Here is a 23,902-nt window from a genome sequence, read left to right on the forward strand (position 1 = left end):
CCCTTCCCCCTGGATCCTGCACCCTGCGTCCTGCACGGGGGAGACGGTGAGGGGGGAACCTGTTGGTGCTGAGGGAGAGATAAGGGGCTGGAGGTGAGCAGAGCTGACCCCTGGGATCTCCGCAGGGGTATTAGACACTCGTTTGGTGGGCTAGAAAACACCCTGAAGCTGCTTTTTTCCCTAAGGTTACCCACAGCCCTTTATTAGGTCGAAGGACTCTCTTCTAGCATTGCCTCCCTGTCCCAAGCGAATTTGGGGATCTAGAGCCCAGAAGCTGGTCTCCACCACGGGGAACTGCTGCCATGCGTGCTGGTGATTTCCTAATTTCCTACCAGCGTGGCCAAAGATCAGCCCTTAGTGCGATGGTGTAACCCCCAAACCCATTCGCTGCACCCCACTGCTGCGGTCCGGGTGATTTGCTGTTTTGTCGAAGGAGCTGGGTAGTTTTTAGGGCTGCACGTGGAGGGACCAGGACAGCACCCGGTGAGCTCTCCCTAGACCTGGCCGAGGGACGGGTGCTCTGGCTTTGCTGAGCCGCAGGGCTGCCCAGTCTGTCCTCGCCCAGTACACACCGTCCTTGCCAGTACACACCGAGCAGTGTGTTTTCCACCACCCTCGTTAATTAAATTGCAACCCAACGTCTGCTCATTTCTAGGGCCATTTCGCATGGGTCAGAGGTTCTTTTTTATCGACGACTGCAGAAGGAAAGAGCAGCGGATTTTCTCACCTCCTCATGAATATCGCATGCGAGCGGTGAATAATGCATGTTGTCCCTGAGCGAGACAGGCTGCTCAGGTGTGCGATGCTAAGGTATCTGCCGTCTCCTGAGAGCAGTTTGGTGGCTTTTGGTCTCCCAACAGACACAAAGTGGCTCCCATCCTGGCGAGCTGTGCTGAATTTCGGCTCTTTCTCCGTCCGTCCTCTCCAGCAAGGATGATCCTCCAGCACCTTCTTGGCCTCTTCTCCTGCAGGGTTTTGTGCGTGGCTGGTGTCAGTCCCTCTTGCTGCTGGTTTCTGAGCAGCCGGTGTCCCTTTCTGCCTCACAGGCAGAGTTATGTTTGCAAGGATCTGTTTTTCTTTTTTCCTGGTTATTTTAGAGGCTCATTTTCAGCCCGCCAGTGCCCTGCTTGACAGCCCACTCCCAGCTTGCATCTGCAGGACTCTCACTGCTTTAACCCCAAAGTCGATTTGCTGCCAGATCCATCGCTCTCGTTTCCTTTTATCCAGTTGCTCCAGCAAACAGCAAACTGCAGCTACTCTGCAGAGCAAAATACCTGGCAGGACCGAGACATCAGCAGCTCCCAGGCCACAGGCAGCGAGGCCCGCGCTCCCTTTCAGGCTCTGGGCTGCAATGCACAGGCACCGTGGGCCTTTTTGGTCTGCATGCACACTTAAAATACCCCCCACACGTATTTTTGGCATGTGTATCTATTCCCAGAAGTGTTCGCAGCACTGCAGAGCGTTGCAAACAGCTGGGCTAGTTACACACCGGAGAGCTTTGTTTACTGGTTTGTCTCTCATTCTGGCAGCTGGGTGATAGTCCTCGTGGTGAAGGGAGTTGCAGAGCAGGTCTCTAATCAGCCGCACATGATCCCTTTTGTGTTTTAAGAGATTCAGACAATAGAGGTGCTCATTAGCTGGCTGTTAAACTAAGTCTGAGCCTCCAACTTTGTCAGTCTGCTTTCCTTCACCTGCGATTTGGAAAAAAAAACCAGAAAGTGAGCAGTTTTAGCTGAACTCATTTCGAGAAGCCGGGGAAAGTTGCACTCTGCAAAGACCAGCAGTGGTTTTAATGCTCGAAGCATCTCAGTGCTCAGTGACCTGGCCCCAACAGCGGGAAGCCCCGGGCTCCCCTGGGCTGGGCAAGGGTGGCAGAGTGGACCGGAGACCTGGGGCAACGCAGCTCAGTGGGCGGCCCCTTTGCATGCATTTTGCTTGAAAACAGCCTTGAACGAGATCTACCTTTTGCTCCCCAAATTTCAGACGCCAAAAATCCTGGCTGCAGCTTTGTGCTTCCATTCTCCGTCTGATGTCCTGCAGACCAAAGGCAAGGGGTCATATATAAACGTGTGTCCCTGGTACATAAGCAAGAATTGCTGGCAGTTTAATATCCTCATTGCACCAGTTGCCTCCACGTCTGAAGTTGCCAGTGATCAGGATTAATTTAACCCAGGAAATCCGGATTAACAACTTTCTCTTGCGAAAAATCATCAGGGTCCTTAAAAAAGCAAACCCCTGGTACTCTGCAGTGTGAAAATCCCTGTTCCTGGTTTCAGATACACCATGGTGACTGGGCAGTTTTGTGCAGAAAAAGTTCACATAAAATGGACTTTCCCGGGAAAGCTGTTTTTATGCTGTATTTTATCAGCCCTGGAATGCTAATGTGTCCAGGCATTTTAAGGAATACCCATACCAGAACTGGCTGTGGTGAGTGCTGGACGTTAGTGCAGGATGGGGACCACCAGAGCTGGCCTGGGACTGGATCTGGCATCCAGGGGACCGAGTGTCAGGCTGGCTTCAGGCACTGAAACTCCTCCTGCTCTGTGACACTGGAAAAGGTACTCCAAAATATCGTTTATCTTGCCATAAATGTTATCAAGAACAAATTGTACTCCTGCGTTTTAGTGAGGAACTGGTGTCCAAAGCTAGATACGGCCATTCGCTCTCCATCAGCCCCTTAAAACAGAGGTGCTGCCGGGATTTTTCAGATCTCTGGTCCCCTTGGGCTTGGGAACGGAGCTGCATGAGGGCCACCCAGCCCAGTCCGCTGGGGCAGCAGGCTGCAGGGGGTGGTTTCACCCCGGGGTCTCCAGCACACGAGTTCCCAAAGCAGCCGCTGCAGCATCCTTCGGGAAGGGAGGGCTCAGCCAGGCCCAGGGTCTCCCTTAGCAGAGGATGCGTTAAGTAGCTTGACATTGATTTTCTCAGTTATTTCCTTTCCTTGGCAGCTCTGTTTTCTTCGCCCCGGCAGCAATGGGAGAGGTCTGTTTTCTTTCTCCTTTTCTTACGTATTTCCTTTCTTTCTGCTGGGTTTTGCAGAACGGCACTGCTCTGTGCTCAGAGCAGAAGCAATTTACACCAGCTGAAATGCTCTTTTCAGCCAATATGCAGACCATCTTAGCTTTCAACAAAATTAACTCCAAGTTCCCAGGTGAGTTTGCTTGGCCAAGAAGAAAAGCAGCAGTCTCCGCCGACTGCCGTGAAACCTGACAGCGCCTGGGAATATTGGGCGTTGCAGGAAAGCGGCTTGCACACAGCAGTTACGACTAGCTGCGGGGAGAATAATGCCACATTTACAAATGCTGGGGGAACATACTGTGAGTCTAACGAGCTGTTCGAGGGATCTGAAGTGACAAATGCATTATAGTGCTGCAGCACTCATTACTGGTGAGATCTGGATTTTCGGCTCTGAACATGCAAAGAGCTAAGGGGCTTCCCAATACTCTCTTTGGGGGCCAGATCAAGTGGCAGAAATAAAGATAGCTGCTGGGAAGTCAGCAGAGGCCGAGGCCAGTTTGTGCTGTACATCCGTCCTCTGCCCCTTCCAACCTCTGTCAGAGATAGGCATGGTCATGGGGGGGGTGAGAAACTGATATATTGGCTCACAGCCCAAGGCTGAGTTTGTCCATGGAGAATTGGTGGTCACGAAGGCCAGGAGAAGGGGATGACGTGGCTGGAAATGCAGGGACCTCACTGGACAAGCGCATCATCAGGAGATAACTGGAAATGGAGAAACATTGAGATTCAGTGACATTTGCATGTGAGGGCAAGAGAGAGGGCTTCCAAGGACGATGCTGGTGACAAGCAGATGCTTGTGATCAGCAACTTATGGGATGTGATGGGGAGCCAAGGTTGGCACGTGCCGAGGGAGCAGAGCAAGACGAGGCAGCGACAGGGGACACGGAGATGGGTGCAAAGGCAGGTGTGTGTGCAGGGTGGGGAGAGAGCTGGCCGGCATTTACTACCATGGTCCCTAGTCAATGCCTGATTGAATTAATTGCTGCCTCATTTCCCATCAGAGGGAACGTCCTCCTTGCCTTGCCTGGGCCACATGCAACCAGCAGCTGCTTGTCTCAGCAGTGCGGTTGTTTGCAGAGTTTGTCCCACTGCAGCTTTGCCGTGTTGGAGTCGGGATGTCGCAGAAACATCCCAGACTCTCCCGCACCTCCTGCTTTCCAGCTCCCTATACCGGCATTTCCCTGCAGGAACAGCAAATGCAATTCTTTGATGAGCTGCAATGCTTCCCAGTGCTCACCGCTCCTTTCTTCTCTTCAGGATAGATATTTAAGTGTCTCTCGTTTTTTCCCAGAAGTTACTAAGTATGAGCTTTGCTCTGGGAAATTCCAGAGTTTTGGTTCAACCAGACAGCCGAGGCTGGGACCTGGGTCTGTCCCGATCTGAGGAGGAGAAGCGAGCTCCCTCCTCCCAGCAGACCCCACACCGAACTCATGCTTTCCCCTGCAGGTACCGAAGGCATGTCCCAAACATCACATTTTCCTTGGGAGACACCTCCAGAAACACCACCGTGAAATGCTTCCAGGATTTCCGGAGCACTGCCGCGGAGAAGAGCCACCAGTTCCCTACCCTCTCCTCTGGCCGTCCGGCACCGGCGTGCCGAGAGCAGGGCTGGCACCAGCACCCGTGCACCCCTTTGCATTCCCACTCCAGCCCGGGCAGCAGCCGTACGGAGGAGCTGAGGACCTTCTACCAGGTGAGGGTACAGGCGCAGTGCTGGGATTGCATCTGAGCAGCTTAATTTGGGGGCTGGTACAAGCCGGAGGGGCAGGGGCACAAAATGGGCATCTTGGATGCAACGGGTGCTGTCTGCAGAGCAGCCTAACCACCGGATTAATGAGGCGAGCGTGGATGCTGCTCATTAACGTACTTTCTAGCACGGCAGCCCACACGTCTGAGGGAGGACAGTTTAGGAACACAATTGCTATTGTAGTTTCTGCACCATTAGAGGATGTGTTTTACTGCTGTGCGCCTGCAAGGGTAATGAAATCCCTGTGAAATCCTGGTGCAAATAAGGTTTCAAACACCAAAGGCAGGTGGACGAGAGGCAAAGCAGGTTTATCCACTGCTGGCTGCACTGGTGGTTTCGTGGTTTAACTTTGAGCTGGCAGATGTGTCCCGGCTCCTGGCTGCAAACCCTGAACACTTGCTTTTCGCTGCTTTTAGCTGTCCCAGCAGCACCGGGAGTTTTACCGGGACAAGACCAGGACACTTCACGTCGTTCCCTACTTTGTGTTGCCTGCAAAAGAAAAGGAAAGATACCCTCATCCACTTGACCTGTGAGTGCCAAACGCGGATCTCCCTGTCATCCCTTCGGCCAGGTGCTGGGATGCAGCAGCACCCAATGCCCAGAACTTGGGTCATTTGGACAAAACCAGTGCGGGTGGTGGGTAGTGCCAACCCTATACCTGATTCTCCCTCTATCCTTCATGAAAACCTCAGAAAACAAGGAGAGAGCAAACCAAATTAATGTGAAAGGAAATAATAGGTGGGTGGAGTGCCAGGTTTGCTGGCTTTTTTGTAAGTCCTGGCTTTCTTGAAAAGCAAGCATCCTCCCGGCTCTGTGTGACGGATAACCTCAGGGACTGAGTACCAACACATTTAAGTGAGAATTTACCCTTCCTTGCTGTGACTGCCCTTTCTCCGTGCTTTCGCCTGCCAGGTTGACTTTCTGCATATTTCTGACCAGTTTTAGAGTCGCCCACCTTGGCAGTCTCAGGCCACTGCACATGGGGCCCCCAGACTCCAAGGAAAAGTTATAAATCAATACTCTTTCCATTATTAATGTATTTCCTTTAAATCCTGGGTGTTTGTTTATTCCAAAGTCTCCACACATTTGCAACACTGGAGCAGCACCCTGGACCTCTCCCACCACCAGCAGCGCCTGGGTCCTGCCACCCCGGGCAAGGGGGCTGGGAAATGAGGGTCGAAAGTGGGTTTTTTCTCATGCAGAAGCTGTCAGGCAGGAGGAGGAGTGGGCCCAGGAGGTATTTCTGTGCGAGGAGGAAGAACAGGGGGAGAACTGACTCATCACAAATAGGGCGTGAAAAGCATGTGATGGAGAGAAGCTCCTGGGATTTCCTTATTCCTTCTGGACCCGTCTCCCTGGCTGACAGCACTGAGGGTCCAAAGGATGGAGCTGATCCTGGGGGGAAGCTCTCAGACGTTGTTCCCCACCCACCTCTTGGCATAACTCCCCCTTCTCATGGGTGGGTTTCATTTAATGTATCCCACAATGTGCTATTGCATGGCTTAGTTATCTCTGTACTTCTCAGCTTCCATACTAGCACCTGCATTTGGGTCACCGCAGCCTTACAGATGTCTTCCCTAAACAGAACAAACTCACCCACCAAATTGTCTTTTATCACCCAAAACTAAATCCTTCCTTTGTCCTGCTGAATGCATCCAGCTCTGCACCCCAAATGAACACCCCACCTCCCCTGGCAGAGCTGCAAACCAGGACAGACAAAGGCTGCTGCTATTTTAGAAACAAGGCATCCGGCTTTGCTCCTCTTCTGCCAGTGTTTGCTGCTGCTCTGGGAGTCCTGGCCTACAGCATATATGTGCACTTAAGCATTGCAGGGCCCTGTGCGGATAGCCTGGGGTGCGTACACGGGACGTTGCAGCACAGTGCAGAGGGCATCAGTGCAAGGGGCTGTGACGGTGTGATGGGAGGTGAGTGGAAGAGCTCTGTAACCCCCCAAATCTGCATGCACTGGTGTGTCTGGGACGTTAGTTTGCTGCCAGGCATCCCAGCGCGCCCAGGCCAGGGTTGCTCCAGAGCTGAGCTGAGCTTCTGCTTAGACATAGCAGAAACGTCGTCTTTGCTAAGACCTCCTTGCTAAGAGGCGGTGGCAGATGAGCTCCCCAGTGCCGCCCTCAGCACCGGCGTGCACAGACGGAGCAATCCCAACACTCCGCACTGCGAGAGGAGCTTCTCCTTCTGAAAATGCCAGAGCAGATGTTGCAGGAGAAGCTGGATCATCTGAAAGGCCACAGTGTCTTGTTGGCTCATGAGTGCCAAAGGTGAGCAAAAGAAAACACAGTGCTGCTGAAATGTGGATTAAATGACTGGACATTTCTCTCTGGTGCTGCAAGCACAGCGGGTACCTTGGCGACGGAGAGAAATTGATATTTTCAGCAGGGGTAAAAGGAAAGAGAACTTGGTAGGGATGTGAAGGAGCTCAGTCCACAGTCCAAATTCAGGAAACAGTGTTAAATTCACCTGGAGAACCTCTGCCTGGCCCCAATGAGCATACTTTTTGCAAGATCATCTTTAACTGCACAGTCGTGGTTGCAAATCACGGAGCAGTTACAGACAGCTCTACCAAATCCTGCAACGGGCAGAGTGACCGTCGCAGCAGCATTTTCCTCCCAGCCTCGTGGGTTGTAGCTGCCATGCAACTCCTGCTAGCGCTGATCTCTGAGCGAAAGGTTTGCCTCCTGGGAAGATTATGCTGGGCATGAAATAGGCTAAAAACGTATTTACGGTGCTCTCTGCCCAGGACTGGGCACCGAGCTGTAATTGCTGGGAGGCAGCTGGACTCAGCTGCCAGCAGAAATACGTGAGTGCCCTCTAGTGCTACTTTCATGTAGCTTAACAGAGGGGAAAATGAAGTATTCGTAGATTTAAAACCCAGAAGTAACCCTTCACGCACTTTCAGATGGCCAGTGTGTCCCCAAGAGCAGAACTTCAGGCTGCTGGACCACGTTCATCAGACTGTGTGACTCTTGCTCTGGGAGCAGAGCAAGACACAGGACCGCGTGCTGCCTTGTCCATGAGCAACTTGGCTTTCCCACTGCCTGGTTTGCTGCTAGGTTTCCCCCTTCTCCCTTCTGGGTGGCAGTGTTGTCTCTAGCCTGCTCTGACACCCCTGTGCAACACGGCACGTAGGGACAAATACTCTTTTTCCCTCTTTGTCCTTAACAAATGCTTATTGGAAATGGGGTCTTGGAGGGTTGGTCAGGTCATTGCTGCAGTCAGGTCGCAGTCGTGGAATAACAGCAGCTGAAGGGACCCCTGGATGTGACCCCTGTTCAAAGCAGGGCCAGAGCAGAGCAGGATGCTCCGGTCAAGATTTGAGTATCCCCAGCTATGGAGATTCCTGCCCCTCTCCCGGCCCCTGTTCCAGGGCTTGGCCATCTTTATGGTGCAAAAATTTTTCTTATATCCAAACAGATTCTTCCAGTGTTGTAATTATTGCCCATTGCCTGTCGTCCTATCACCATGCACCTCTAAACGGAGTCTGTCACCATCTTCTTTATATCCTCCCACCTGTGACATCTCTACATCCTCCAGATCCTATCTTCTCTACTACTTATCTTTAGGTAGTTGGCAACAGTAATAAAATCCCCCTTTGCCTTCTCTTCTCAAGGCTGAACAAACACATCTCTCTGTCTCTTCTTGAACATCATGTGCCCCAGCCTGCCTCAGTGGTCTCTGCTGGACTTGCTCCAGTATCTCCATGTCTTTCTTGCACTGGGGAGCCCCAAACTGGGCACAGCACTGCAGATGTGGTCTCATAAGTGCTGAATAGAGGGGATGGATCTCTCTGTTTCCACGTGGTGATACAGCCCAGGAGAGGGTTGACCTTCGTTGATGCAAGATGAGAAGTCACAGTGGCAGCAGCAAGGCCCGTCACAGCCAACCCTTCTTTCCTGGAGATCCATGAATCTATGAAATGACGTGGCATTGAGCTCAGAGAAGTGTTGTAGGAACCAGGCAACTGAGCTGCAGCATCTTCATGGCCATGTGGCCTGTTGCCATTTAGGAAAGGTCACCACATGAATCACCAGCGCTTAAATGTGTAGATAACTGATTATTATAAAGCCTGGCGGGTCAATAAACATCTGTCTGGTCAGCCTCTATGCCGTATGCTGCTCCCATCTAGCCTGTCTAACGCTTTCTCCTTAACCCTTGGCTGACCATCCTAAATCAAGGTGCAGCATCCAGGAGTGGGGGAGGTTGTCCTTCACCCTGACTGCGTGGGGGTAGAAATGTGTAGGAGCAGGAGAGCTGAGAACGAATAGATAGGAACAGAATAAAACAGAGGCTCTGCCAGGGCCCTGAGCGCAGCCCCCTTTCAGGATTCTCGTTGGATGTGTTCAGGACTTGAGCTGGCTGTGCCCAAGGTCGGCTCCTTTGCTGATAAGAGCTGTTGTGAAGAAAGCTGGAAGGGGGGCCTGGCCCTCCTTGCCCTTGGGAACTGCTTTTGAGCTGAGTTTTTATCGCTGGCCCTTGTTTTTACTGTATCCCAGCTGTGCAGCAGCCACATCTGTGCCCAGCATCCTACCTCTGCAGCTCCAACCCTGACCCAGACCCACCGGCTTGGCCCCCGGCTCAACTTTGGACCTGCCTCATCGCTACAGACTTGCTGGGTGATCGCTGGGCTGCGCCTGACCCTGATCACCATCTCCAGACCCAATCATGATCCTGACAGACACTCACAAAAAGGACTTGGCTTGAAAACTTGCCCAGTTCCTGGAGCGTCAGGTACATGTCCCTGCTGTGGCAGGGGACTCAATGGAGCCATGGTCCACTTGCAAGTAATTTTCGTGCTCCATCTGGCCCTTCAAGCACGTGTGTGACTTCAGCTCCCCCCTCTCCACAGTCCTCCCTCATGCAAACGTGTGATTGAACCGACCAGGGTGATGCCAACATGCAAAGCTGCTCCCGTATTAACGTTTGCGGGATGTGGGTCATGGACATTTACCAACAGGGAGCTGGACATTTACAAACATTTTGCCTGCTGCATCAGCTCTGGACGTACACCAATAAAATCCCTAGGTACAGCTTGCTTCCACAGTTCCTAATGCCACCTCCCACTCTTTTTTCTTCTTCTGGTTATCATTAAATGACGATTACATCTGTGCAACCCGTGCAGGCCATGTGTGCACACAGGCAGTGCTCAGCAGTGACGTGGAGCACGCAGAGCCGCTGGGAGCACGGGAATTGGGAGCCCCGTAGTTGAATCGGTTCAGTGCAAGGCCTGACAGAATAAATCCTGCTGGGAGGATGAAATCGTGAGTTTGCCTGCTCTGTGGCTGACGCCCAGCGCTTTTGCAGCTCGGTTAGAGGGACACGGCGTGGGCGTCTCTGCTTGACCCATCCCTGCCCCAACACGTGGCTGAGCACCTGTGTTTCGGCGCTTGCCATTTGGCACGGGTCTGAAGACCCAGTTTGAAGCTCCGTAACCATATTTTGTTGCTCTCTTCCTCCCCAGCCCTCCACTCAGCGGGAAGACCCGGTGGCATTTATTCCGGGTGTCACCAGAGAACCTGCGGACGTACCAGACCTTCCCCTCAGGAGAAAGGGTCACCTCCCAGGAGAGGGAAATCCGAGACAGCTTTTTCGAGTACAGAGCATAAGCGACGGCATCCGCACTGCCTGGCACGACTTTGGCAGAACCCGGTTTCCCAAATGAAACAGCCGCAATAGGAAAATAAAGCACGGGGAGCTGGCTGCTCTTCCAGGCTTTGCATGCAAGGGGGACCTGCTGCAGGGAGGCAGGGAAACGCTTTCTCGGGGGCTTGCAAGGGGGACGGCACCTCCACGGAGAGCAGGCAGCTGTAAGTCACAGGTGGCTCCTCCTGCCACGTCAGATCCGTGAATTGAAGAGAGATTTGGGACCGGCAGGGGATGAGCTCAGTTCGGCAGGATCGGGGCCTGCCAGGCGACACGACTCGCTCTGCCCCTGTCAGCAGGTATTTCTGCGTCCTTTGCAGAGGTTGGGGTGGAAATGCAGCTCTCCCCGTGCTCCAGGCATCGCTCACGAGAGGTGTGCTGGGGCATGAGCACGACACCTGGACTAGGAGGATTGTTATAAACCACCCTAACAGATATGAACCTTTGGGGAAAAAACACAAGGGTTTTGCAAACAAAAATGCTATCGTCTGTATCTCCTGGATTTCTTGGAAAAGGTTAAGGAATAGGCGGAGAAGGAAGATGTGGTGGATTCCACACCAAAATGCTTTGAAATCTCATCAGACACTGTGAAAGAAGCAGCCATGGGGTAGCAGGGGAGGTGCTTGCGTGAGTGAATAACTGAGGGGATTAAAACAAGCAGAACAAGGACTGGGGAGAAGTTATCGGTTTTCACAGCGGAGGAAGGTAACTGGGGAGTCTTGCACAGTTCCATGCTGGGACTTGCACTGCTCAGCACAGAAATGATCTCGAAGGTTTGCAGCCAACACTAAGTTATACAGAGTAATAAAGACAAGGGCTGGCTGCAGAAGGATCTCATGACGATGCACTTAGGGAAAATACTGCCAAATCACATGCACGCGGAGCCCTGGGCTCCAGGCTGACTGGCATCACGCAGCAGCGAGGCGGTGGATATACGGTGGACAGGCAGTGGTCAAAAAGCAAATCACATGGCAGGAATAATTAGGAAAAGAGGGGAGAGCAGCTCAGTGAGTGGTGCGAGCTAATGCATCAATCCGTGGTTTCCCCAGACTTCAAACACTGCACGGTATGACCACCCGGCCTCAAAGAAGAGATGCTAGACCTGGAGAAGATTCACGGAGGGCATCAGCGTCACAGAAACATGCAGCAAGAGACAGTTTGCAGCATCCTTCAAAAGCAGCCCAGGGGATAGGTGGAGGCTGTGGGGAGAGTTGTCCTCTCCAGCCAGCCGTTCTCTTGAAGCTGCCTCTTTCTGCACCGCGTCCTTTTGCTCAGAACTGGATTTTCAGACAACCAGAAAAGGACGATGCGTGCACAGACACTGCCGGGCCAGCGAGCGTGGACATCTGCTAACTCCAGCATGGTTTAGGAGTGCAGCAGACTAGGATGCCTGTGGCTCGTAGGTATGCTGGGGCAGGGTGGTGGAGAGCATACATCCAGCACATGCAACCTGTAAAATTATCAGTGCCAAAATGCAAATCCCATTTGAATGTGGATCTTGTTAAAGAATACATAACAGATCTTCTCTTTGTTCTTCGGTACTTCTGCTGAACAAAACCTACAAGGGTGAAGACAGCAGGCAAGCCATGGAGGACTGTTAAATGTTGATGATCAGCCATTTACCTGGAAGCACCCAGGAGAAGGAGACGACAAATAGAAGTGTTACATTTTTAATAGCATTCAGAGAAGTTAACTCTGCCTTAACAACAAGCTCTTGTCTCCTGACAGCATGCAAAGACCTTCCTAACATGTTTATACTAGCAAAAGCACAATGCCTGTGGTGTGGGTAAAAGAGATCAATGCAGAAATAACGTGGCAGAGTCATTAACCTGCAGGCGATGATGGGCTGGGAGGAAGGGCCGTCAGTCGAACTCGCATTCACACCGTGCCCTGGGCTGGCTGGCGGCACCAGGACAGCGTCCATGGCACGATCACTGCTGCCCTGGGTGGCCATGGACAACCACCTGGACTACCTGCTTTCCCATTAAAGCAAGGGTTCGAGCAGCTAGGGTAAACCCATCATAGCTACTTTCCCTTCCCCAAGCCCCCGGGCCAGGCTGGCCGTGGCTGGGCTGGGAAGTTCTCCTTCGCATCCAGGACCCATCAAAACTGCCCTGGGGATGCCCTGCCCCAGGCTACTCCTGCCCCTGCCTGGTCTAAGCCATGCCAGGACTGGTGGACAGTGTCTCAGCATGACCAAGGAGCCATACAGCTAGGGTAAACCCATCATAGCTACTTTCCCTTCCCCAAGCCCCTGGGCCAGGCTGGCCGTGGCTGGGCTGGGAAGTTCTCCTTCGCATCCAGGACTCATCAAAACTGCCCTGGGGATGCCCTGCCCCAGGCTACTCCTGCCCCTGCCTGGTCTAAGCCATGCCAGGACTGGTGGACAGTGTCTCAGCATGACCAAGGAGCCATACCCAGCGCTAGTCGTCATTATTTTGAGAATGCAAATTGTCTCCTTCCCATGATTTTGGAAGTGGGCAGGTCAACATCGCAGTGCACGTACACAGTCTTTCAACTGGGGGCCAGGCAGCACCTCAGCTACTCCCACGTGGTGACAGCCTCCACGTGCCACCCATCCCTTGAGGTCTCTGGATGATGTAGTACCTCTGGGTCACCAGCACGGAGCAAACACCCTTGCAAGCTGTGGTCAGAGTCCATCCGTGTTTGAGCAATACCTGGTTACCTTTGTCACTATAAACAGCAGCAGGGCACAGATTTGAGCAAACACGCTCATCTTTGCTGCTTCCTGGGGAAGGAGGATAGGGAAGGGAGCCTGGGTCTGGTGCAAAAAGCTGTGTATGCCTGCACGACGGGTGCTGTCTTCTGCGAGTAACTCCAGCTCACGTAGGCAGGCATCAAGCTGGTGCAGAGCCTGAGCTAAGCAACACGCAGCTTATTCACATGGAGGTGCAACCCCTCCATCTCCTCCTGCACTGGAGCTGGTGGGAGGGATGGCAGAAACAGGACACCCAACGCACACCCGTCGCTTTGCCAGGAACGGGAGCCTGCCGTGCACCCACCCCGCTGCTGTTGAAACCTGCAGCTCCCCAAGCTGTTTCCCATTTATCTAGTTCATAATCAGCCTCTTCCAAGGCCTGTATCGGATTTATGTGCACAGCATCTGATCTGAAATGCAAAACTGCCTGAGCGATGAGGGACTCTTTATAGTAGCTATTTTGGAAACATAGAGATGTTTTTAGTAGCCTTTTATTGATGTTTTTTTCCACTCCCTGACATCTGAAGTCAAATAACCCTTTTAAACTTATCTCCTCATCATTCCCCCAGCGAGCACATTTCATCCAATTAGAGCAGGCTAATGGGGACTACTACAGAACTTCAAAAGCTTAGATTTAACGCACGAAGGAAAGTTCTCATGTATTTTAGTTCATTTCTAAAATCACTTCAAGCTCCTGTCAGTGCGTAATTTGCAGTGAGCAAAGTCGTGCTTGCTTTTTAGGACTTGTTCCTGGCAAAGCTCACTTACATAGCATTCGCATGGAAAAGATGCATGCAGCAACCACCAGGAAGAAAGTCAGTTTGCACCAGTTGTGCGAAGATCAGACACCAAGAGACAACTATTTCTTTGAACTATAAGAGAAAAATCATTAATGGCACCATTTTCACCAAATTTAATTTGCCCTCCGGGAAAGCTTTGCATGTTGACTCTGAAATAGCTCCTGATGTGTCCCAGACAGATTTTTATATTGGTGGTGTCTCAATTCATACGATGGATCCCTGAATAAAACATTTTGAAATAGAGGTTTGAAATTTTGGGTGGAAATCAGTAGATCGCAGGGGTCACCCTTTAGAGGTCCAGGTTCTGATGCTGAAAATACTTGTAGGCACACAGAGTGATGCGGCAGGAGGGAAAAGCGAGCATCTCCCCAACGACTGCTCGGCGAGGCAGGACCGCAAGTGTCTCTCTGGTCACCCAGCTCCCAGGAGCTCCCCGGCAGGTTTGTGTTAGTTGCTGTTTTTCATCTCCAGCCCCATCTCCAGGAATCAGGTGAAAATAACAGCATGCACTGAAAAACAGCACAGCAATGAGCTTGCAATGGAGATCAGCTGAGATGCACAACCCCAGAGTCTCTGAAACTAGAAAGCCTGAATTAGCTGTAAAATGTTTCTTCATTCCAAGCCAATCTGCTGGTTTTGTTGGCCTGAAGGTATCCCGATTCAGATGCATAACCCATGGGTTGAGGTCTGTTTACTCTCCCCTAGTGAAAACTCTCTCCCAGGGACTTTCCTCATCAACCTTGGATCCGGGCAGGCTTTGGGCACGCGTGGCAGCCCGGATCTCCAGTGGGCTCTTGTCCGTGGGGTGATGATCCACCACTGTTTCCCCCTTTGAAAGTGCCTCCTGCGAGCTTCACTTGCTGCTCCCTACCTCTTAAACTGAGGGATCCAATGAGCTATTGCTCCTTAATACCCTCTCCAGAGTTTTTTACACCTCTCTCACACCCTTTTTAAGACGGGGTAGAGCCATGGGAACTGCACTGCAAGATGTGGGTGAACTGTGCGCTTGCAGTATCTTGCTAAGCTCTGTTTTGTCCTTGCTGAGCACAGAGCTGATCCTTTTGCACAGCTATTACAGCTCCCAGATCTCACTCTTCAGTGGCCAAGTCCAACATTTTACATGCTAAGTCAGGAGCTTTTTGCCTTCTTCTTGCCCTCTCAGAGAGTCCTGTGAGATCCCTCTGCAGTTCCTCACCATGAACCTGTGTCCTGGCCCTCCTTGGCCCTCAGCATCACCCACTACCCTCCTCGCAGATCCTCCGCAATCCTGGCCTCGAGACTCGTCGTGGAGTCATCAAAGCTGCTGCTGCAAGTGAATCTCTTTTTTTTTCCTTTGCTCTAGCCAAGATTTCTAAGACAGACTCATCCTTTCAGCCACCCCAGCACGTAGAAAACCCCAGGCAATTTAATCTGCGCTCGGCACGTTCAGAACATGAAGCTCTTTAAGGTTACTTCGGGCGGGCTCTGCTCTTGTCGTTGGAAAATCTCATCCCCTTGTTTCTGCTGTATAAAATACGGTGGCAGGAGACAGGGAGCACATGGGTTATAAAACTGCAGGCCCTAGAAGATGACTCATCTGTCACAGCGTCAGCTCGATATAACCCACTCTCCGTGCCCCCTGGGAAGGGCTGAGTGGCGTGTTTGCTCGGGGAGCTGACAGGGGAGGTTATCTTACCGCAAATACGAAAAGCAGAGCCTATTTTTAGCCTGGGACATGCTTTGTCACTGGAAGCAGAGGCCGTTCCCAGCTCGTCCTCAAATGCAGAACTGCCGTGTGCGGAGGACACCCTGCAGATTCAGCCCCTGGTAGGGCTTACTGGCAGCCAGAGAAAAGGGGGTGGTCTTAATACATTTTATGGGGTTTAGGAACAGGAAAGCAAAAGGAAACAGGCTTGAAAAGGTCCTGTGGTGAAGGAACCTTCCTGAAAACATCAAGATGGCTTTCAGAGCTATAAACCGTGCCAGCAATTACTGAGTCTGGTGTAACTGAGACAGGGGCCACCTCAATTGCTTTCCAGACCCCTTTTCCCTCCTGCTCCCCATTGTCAAGGCACTGAGAATATCCCTGTTTTTCCATGTGGCTTCAGAGGATGTTTTGCAGGGCCAGCTCTGGTGCTGCAGAGCACGAGACTGACTTTCAGGGCAGCCCTTAAATGAAAGCAGTAATGGAGCTGTAGTTAGCACCTGAGCATCTAAACCTCTCCAGCAGCACATGCAATCCTTGAAACATTAGTGAATATTTTAAATCAGAAAAGTAGAGGGGAGGGGATGATGACAGCAGCGCTGCAGCTTCGCCTTGCACAGACTTGCCCACTTTGGCCACAGGATGCCAAACAGGACCGAGCTGCTGATGGGTGCCTGGGGACGGGCGTTATTTCGCCCACGGTTATGAATGCTAAGATGGGATCGGGGCTGTAAGCACAGTGTGGCATCGGCCCCGCAGTCCCGTTCCCAAGGGGTATTTCTACACAGCAGAGCAATCCTCCTTCTCTCCAGACCATGAGGCCCTGCTTCAGAAGGAGAAGAAATGTGTCTTGCAGCCACTCGCATGTGCGTCTTGCTGCAGAACTGGAATTGTTGGGGAAAAGCTGTCTGGGGAGTTTTTTCCCTTTGCTTCTCCCTTTAGAGGGCAGTGCAGCATCGTGGTCCCAACCCGCAGAGCGGTCCATGGGCCTCAAGATCCTCCGGCTCCTTCCAACCGGGTCAGCCTGGCCCAGGGCAAGATGCAGCCTGGTCCCAGCAACCCGGCTCTGGGAGAGCTGCCCATGCCCTAGTGCAGGCGCCCGGATCCGGGACTTCACGTTGGCCCAGGGTGTTTTCTTCCTGGGCAGGACACAACACCGTGCCGTCTCACGGGATGGGGCATGGAGGCGTCTGGTCCCCGCTGGGGAAGAGCAGAGGTTTTGAAGCTCTGTCTGCACCAGGAGTTTGTAAACTGTGCTCCGTGGCTGCTGGGAATTGCAGTGCTGTCAGGTGGGTTATAGGACACCCAGTCCCGGGAGCAGGTGTCTAAGGGCCTGGCTGCCTGCATGGATGCAGAGGGGCTCCTCTCCATCTCCATCCGTATTTTGCCGTATTCCAAGAGCACTCTGGCATGGGGCTGTCAGGGTTTGCTCTGCCTGGCTGCCTCAGCGTGGGCAGCAGTGATTTCCTCCGTTGGAGACAGCAGCCCCGCTGCACGGTGCCTGCTTGTGCATGAGCCCTGCACTCGAGCATCCCTCCTGCTCCGCGAGCCCTTCTCCCGACCCAGGGAATGGCACATGGTAGGGGGTCCGATGCAGGAGGGATCCCGGAGCTGTGTCCCGATGCATGAGACCCCGGCTTGGCTGGGGCGATGGAGACAGGACTGTGAGGTGCACCCAGGGCACCGAGCTTCTGACAACGGAAGGGCAGAGTAAAAATAACTCTGGTTTTCGCTCTGCCTCCTACCAGACCGGCAGAGCTGGGGGCAATGGAAAGACTTCTGGCAGAAAAAAATGCTGATGCTTGCAAAACCTGGCTGTGTTTTCCAGCCACTTTGGCAGCTGCTCTCAACCGTCCGAGATGACAGTGCTCATCTGCAGGCTCCTTCCAGGACCCCGGTGCCTCCCCACACGCCTGGGGAGAAGGGAGAGCTGCAAACACCCTTGGGGGCCAGGGGGCTGGAGGAAACCATGGGGCTGTCACTGTCCAGAGCCTGGGGACAGGGATGGCTTAGCGGTATCTGGGATTAAAACCCATCATCCAACAGAGCATATCCCGTGGCACAAATGGGAAAAGCCTTTTCTGTGCAGCTCAGACGGAACCTGGTTGTTTTGTCCCGCTGCTTCTGCGGTGCTGAGGGCTGGACCATCCCTTCTGCAGCAAAAGCCAAGGGTGGGAAGTGGAGATGGCCTTGAAATGGCCCAAGATTTTTGGAGCTCCTGGGAGAAATTTGGTTCAAAAACCTGCTTCATCAACCCTTCAGGAGTCAGACCCTCCCCTACACTGAGCCCCTCTGAAAATACCCCAAACATGCAGGCTCCCTAAGGGGGAGGGGGGTTACCTGCAGACCCCATCAGTGACATCTTCTATCCAGCCTCCCCACCCGCAAAGGACCCAGGAGTCCTGCAGAGGTGCCACTACGCAGGCGATAGCACAGCCACAGCTTGTCCCAAAGCCCTTGGGCTGCTCAAAGCAGCCCCATCCCTGCTCTGGGGGGTCACAGACCTGCTCGTAGCTGTGCGCAGGGGAGAGACCTGCTGGGGGTCGTCCCGTGGGGAGGAGCTGGTGGTCCCGGTCATCCCGACCAGGGATTTAGCACCCTGCCCTTGGAGCACTGCTGGATCCCCAGGCAGAGAGCTTGGAGGCGGGGGCACCGGGGCAGTGATCCCGGGATCCTCCATAGGGAAGCAAGGCAGAGTTCCCCAGGAACCCGGCCTCGGAGCCAGCGAGAGTTCACTGAACCTGAGACACCGAAGAAACAAAACAAAACATTTGGAGCCCAGCATTTTCCAAAAGAATTTTACTTTGCTGGAAACACTCCAGCCATCAAAAGGATGATGTCGGGATAAAATCCACAATGTCACAGAGGACTATATAAGGAGGCGTATAGACAGAAATATGTCATCATTCATTAAAATATATTAGGAAATGGAGGTGCTTGGTTACTATGGAAATTTGGGGGCCACGTAAACCTCAGAGGGGAGGAAAATCAGCTGCTGCCTCAAAGGCTGAGAGCCGGAGCTGCTAAGGCAGTGTCACCGGGAGGACCTTGGGATTTACGCAGCCGGAGAGCTGCACCTTCGTGCCAAGTCGCTGGTGGGAGCTGCCACCAGACTCCGAAGGAGAGGCACCAACGTGGCCGCAATGCTGACGGGATAGCGCTTGCCACCGGCAGCCGAGCCACCCGCCTGGCCGGCACGGGACATGCTCTGGCAGGGAGGACGCAGGCCAGTGTCACTTGCAACCTGATGTCCAAAGACAGTGAAATCTCCGTTACGTGCCAAGCACATTTCTGCAGCTCTAGGAAAGGGGAAACCAGGCTCCTCCACGGTAAAGCTGCCAAGACCTTTGGTGCCCTGGCCAAGAGATGGGCAAGCCAAAGAAAGGGGTTGGTTGCATCCCTGTGGACACAATTTGGGAGCGTAGCGTGCACACCTCTGTCTGGGGAGTGCTGAGACACGATTTTGTGAGTACTGACCTCCATGAATGGGGTGGTCCCAGGGACACAGGTCCTCCGGGGAGCTTTGACCACGCTGGAGTGGTGGCTAGTCTCAAAGACCCAAGCACAGACAGGAGACGAGTGCATTTCAGACCACTGGTGTGGCATATTGGTTCTGCTTTTCCAGCAGCACGCAGCTCTGCAAGCTCTAGGGCATCTGCTAGCCATGTTCACACTGGCTAAACTCAAGCTCACTTTGGCACGTCTGCATTACTCTGGGGCTGGAGAAGTGGCATACCTGGATGTCACCAGAAATCTTCACACTTAAAAATGTCTTTTCTGCTACTAGCAGTGGTTCTAGACAGTAAGGAATGGCTCTGTGTGACCTGGAGGGTCAGAGATCCCTTGCTGGGTCAGATGCCTGCTCTGGGGTGGGTCTAGCCCGGGATGTGAGTTGCACAGTTCACAAATGCACCGTGTGAACATGGTCCTCCTATTTTGTTCTCAAACCCCGGTCTTTCTCATAGATGCCCTTGTAGGAAATACAGAACCGCAGTGTCCTTCTTCCCTTTTCCAGATCACCCCACACCTACAGATTCCCCTCATATCCCTCCTCAATTGCCTCTTTTCCAGGTAGAAGAGACCTGATCTGGTTATCCCCTTCTTGTCAGGCAGCTGATCTGCACTTCTGCCATCCTGCACCAGCTAACGCAGCCTTTCTTGGGATGGGGTTTTCAAAACTGCTCACCCCCCTGCAAAATGCAGTTAAAAAGTGATGTCCTCTTCTGTTCTCTCCTGCATTCCTGGTAATCCCTCACATTTCCTTTGCCCGCCTGGCTGCAGCTGAGCCCTGGGCTGGCGTTCTGCAAGAGCTATCGACCGCGAGTCCCAGATCTCTCGGAGCAGTCACGGCTCATTTATAACCCGTCACGGCTCTCTCTTTCCTCTGCGCACTACTTTGCACTTATCAATGTCCAATTTCGTAACTGCTCTCATGCCGCGGCTTCCTTCACAGGGAGCTCCTTTTGCAACTTTTCTCACTCCAAAATAGGTTTGAGTGCACTGGCCAGTCTGGTGTTACTGGTCGTCTTTTCCACATCGTCTGTGGATGCTCAGGGCAGCGCTAGTTTGGGCGCAGGGCTTTGGAGAGCCCAAACGGCAACTTTCCTCCGCTGTGAAAAGGGACCACACAGCCCCACTCGTGCTGTCCCCCACCTTCCAAGCAGCTCTGAAGCCACCGGAGGACATCCCAGCTCATCCGTCTGTCTCTCAACAGCCTCTGGTGTGGGTCTTCATCAAAAGTGCTTGGAAAACCCAACACACTGCTGAATATTCGAGTGCCCTGAATTATTGCTAGCAGAGATTCCTGCCTTTTGCACAGGCACAGGTTAGAGGCAGAAAGCAAGGAGGAAAAGGGAAGGAAAACCCTTCATTTCCCACCTCATTTCCTTCATCCACAGCAGCAGAGATGTCACGGATAAATGACATACTTGTTTACTCCGCTCTTCCCACCCTCCAGCAGATTCCATTAATTAGATCGGGTTTGGTGTTTTGCAAATGCAGGTTGACTTTGTCCAGACCCAGATTATGTCTGAGCAAGGCTGCTCCTCCTCCTCTGCTCCTGTGAAATCACCTCTCTGATCAGCGCTGCCCTTTTCCCAGCTCATCCACCCTGATTTCACCTTTCGGGACATCAGCCTTTCATCCCACCCATCTCACACTCCTGGAAGTAGGAGTCTCTCCCTGCTGATCAGCCCACAGGACTAGCTGGCACTTAAACGGGCACAATTTATCCGGCTAAAGGTTAATCCAGGTCTGCACCTGCATTTCCTGGACCAGCTCCGCACGCTATAACCTGTTCTTTTTCTGGCTAAACAAGCAGCCAGGTGGATGTTTATGGAATCGATCTGATGCTCTTTACCTTCTTGACAACTTGTTTAATCTTTCTGCGCTTCAGCTCCCCCGAGCCAGCAACGCTGGCTCTTTTCCCGTCCTTTTCTGTTTAGACTGCAAGCTCGTTGGGGCTAAAGATGCGTTTTATTGCGTGTTCATTCAGCAAGCAGCACCAAGCGGCCCTGAGCTCAGGCAGGGCTGTTAGATACTTGCATAAAACAGATGATCTGTAATAATAAAATGTTTGTTTTCAGACTTCCAGGAAGAAAAAAAAAAAAAAAAGGAGCCCTGTCCGCCTCCCCCAGCCCTCCGGCTCTATACAAAATGCTTTTGTACAAAGGCGAATCAGCGCCGCTTCCTGACAGCGCTGAGTTATCTGCATAAATAATCAAGGCAGGCGAGCGCGAGCTGTCTGCTGGAGCCCGCGGTCTTGCCGTTGCGTGAACGTGCAGGGCTGCGTCTTCTTTACTGCCTCTTCGGTGGGTAGTGACTGCAGAGGCACCCGAGCAAGGCTTGCTGGAGTGTTTATTCCCTCCCCAAATGCAAAGTGTCCGTCTGAAATGATCCATCGCAGACGCTTGGCGAGACTCGCGCTGTCTCCCGCGCGCTCTGCATCAGGGCTGCCGCATGCATAAATAAGAGGGGGGAGTCTCAGCGCGGTCCCTCCGGGGGCTGGCGGGAGGCTGGGTTTGCTTCCGAAGGGGGGGCCTCCTGCTTCGGAGCGTGACGGCTCCCGGGAGCCCTGCGAGGAGGGAGGATGGAGCTGCCTGGTGCAGTGCAGAGCAAGGCCTGGGGGTATCGGGGACAGGGCCCCGGAGGACCTGCCTGCAGGAAGGGACGTCCCCAGAGCCATCCTGGGGGGGCCCAGTCCCCATGGAGAAATCACAACCCATGAGCTGGGGCCTCTGTATCCAGGAGAAGCCCCTCCGGACAGGAGCTTGTTGAGAGCTGCACAGATCTGGAGAGGGGAGATGCAAAGAGACCGGAGGTGCCCTGCACTCCCCCTACCCTTGGGGACATTCCCAGCCCTGCAAAGGGCCATCTCAAGGTGCCCTGGCTCGTGGATGAGCCTCCCCACTGTGCAAACATGGATCCAGGGAGCGTCAGGCGAGAGCGGGACTGCAGCCCCACAGCCGAGTGGGCAGCACTGGCACGGGGCAGGATTCACCTTCAGCAGCGCAGTGCATGCCGCAGAAACGTCTTCCTCAGAGTAATCCACCCCATCGCAGCCAACAGCGAGAAATGGGCGCTTTTTAAGGCTGGAATTGTGTGAATGTCTTTAAATGTCCACTCCAAGAGGAGGTAAATCACACCCAAGAAGTGTCTCTTTGTCTCCACCACCTACAAAGACACTTAAGGTCTGGACTGTCCCAGTGCCCAGACACCTTGACCACGCTCCATTCGTGAGCCACCTCGTTGGCACAGCCTTTGTGGGTGGTTTCCATCCCATCTGCTTTGCTTAGAGGGAGGTTGAGATGCTGTTCTGATCCTCAGGCTCTTCAGATGTCCTGCTAGCATGCAGGGGAGAGGGATGCAGATCTGAGGATGGGGCAAGCCAGCATGTAAGCAGAAACAAGCAACTGTCCAAAAAAAGCATCGGAAACCTGGCAGAGGGAAAGCTGTGCAGAAAGTGGCCCAAGAACTAGGCCAGCTCATGACCAGAAGAGGAGAGACCAGCCTTGTTTCCTACATGACCTGCAAGACCCTTGCAGGAACCCTTCTGCACTGGTGACCACAACCTCAGCACTACCCGGCTTTGAAAGGGATGAGGACCAGCAGGATGGAGTCCCAAAAACCAGGAGCCGGAGCAGCTGGGCATCTTGGAAAAAGATTCAGCAAGAAACAACTGCAGATGCTGAGACTGCACAGCTGCAAGGAGGGAAGGCGAGGGGAACATCCCCAGCCCACAGGTAGGGAAGAGGAAGAAGAGGAAAAGCCTTCATGATGTAGAGAAGAAAAGCTGGTGCTGCACTGGAAGGGGTGGATGGGATGACCTCCCAGTGACCCTTCCAACCCTATTTTTCTCTGGTTTTACGACTCTGGCACATTCCTGAATCCAGAGTGGAAGTGGCTGGATTGCCTATGTCCCTGGTAAGCAAAAAGGAGGTTTCCAGCAGGTATTTCAGCAGCTCAGCGAGGTGCTGCTGCAGTCTCTAAGGCCATGGACTGTCCTGGCAGGTCCTGAAGCTGGCCTTAAACTCCTCTGGTCTGTAACCCCATTTTTTGCAAAAGACCCTGTGATCCAGATAACATGCAGGATATCTGGATCAGGATATCCTGGATAACTGGTGTTTTGTTTTGTTTTTTTCCTGGCTCACTGGCTGGATGAAACGGACATTCTTGGAGCTATGTGTTGCCTGGAAACACCTGTGTAGTCCTTGGACTTAAGTGGGACACCGCAGACAGTCCCGAAAAAAGAAATGTCTGGGTAACTTTGCCCGAGGGAAAGTTGCTCCACACTCGTAGACGTATGAACATGTGAGTTGTGTGGATGAGCCACAAAGGGGCTTAGGAATGTGAGTTCCTCGCACTTTGTAAGGGGAAAAAGGAGCATTACGGAAGGCATCAAAAAAAGAGTCAACCAGGGGAAGCAGGATGATTTTCAGCCTCACATGGTCTGAATTTTGTACAGAAACCTTCACATCTTTGAAATGCAAAGCTCTGTTGCAAGATCAAGCACAGGAACAGATACAGATTTGAGAAATGTGGGCAAACATGTTTTTTAAAGCATCTATTGTTCTTTTACATTTGGTTTAGAGGTGTAAAAATTCTGGAAATTCTTAATTGCTGTTTTTAAAGGAAAAGAATGCCAAAAAAAGTCCCCTTCTTTTAAGAAGTCCCCTTTAACCTGTTTGACCAGGATGTGCTCGGGGGTGGGCTCGCTCTTTCGGCTCTTTGGAGGTGTTTAAGCCCATGGGCAATACTTCACTTTCAAGAACAGTTTGGAA

At 52.8% G+C, this 23,902-nt stretch overlaps 1 protein-coding gene across 1 annotated transcript; it reads left to right on the forward strand.

Annotated features, from left to right (window-relative positions):
- The first annotated feature begins 4,321 nt into the window (after positions 1-4,321).
- CIMIP2C (ciliary microtubule inner protein 2C) lies at positions 4,322-10,383 on the forward strand. Its single transcript, XM_064508086.1, has 3 exons — positions 4,322-4,711; positions 5,182-5,294; positions 10,239-10,383. Exons 1-3 carry the CDS (start codon positions 4,322-4,324, stop codon positions 10,381-10,383), a joined length of 648 nt encoding a protein of 215 aa, XP_064364156.1.
- Positions 10,384-23,902: the final 13,519 nt, after the last annotated feature.

This window comes from Dromaius novaehollandiae, chromosome 3, assembly GCF_036370855.1.
Source record: "Dromaius novaehollandiae isolate bDroNov1 chromosome 3, bDroNov1.hap1, whole genome shotgun sequence".
Taxonomy (NCBI): Eukaryota; Metazoa; Chordata; class Aves; order Casuariiformes; family Dromaiidae; genus Dromaius; species Dromaius novaehollandiae.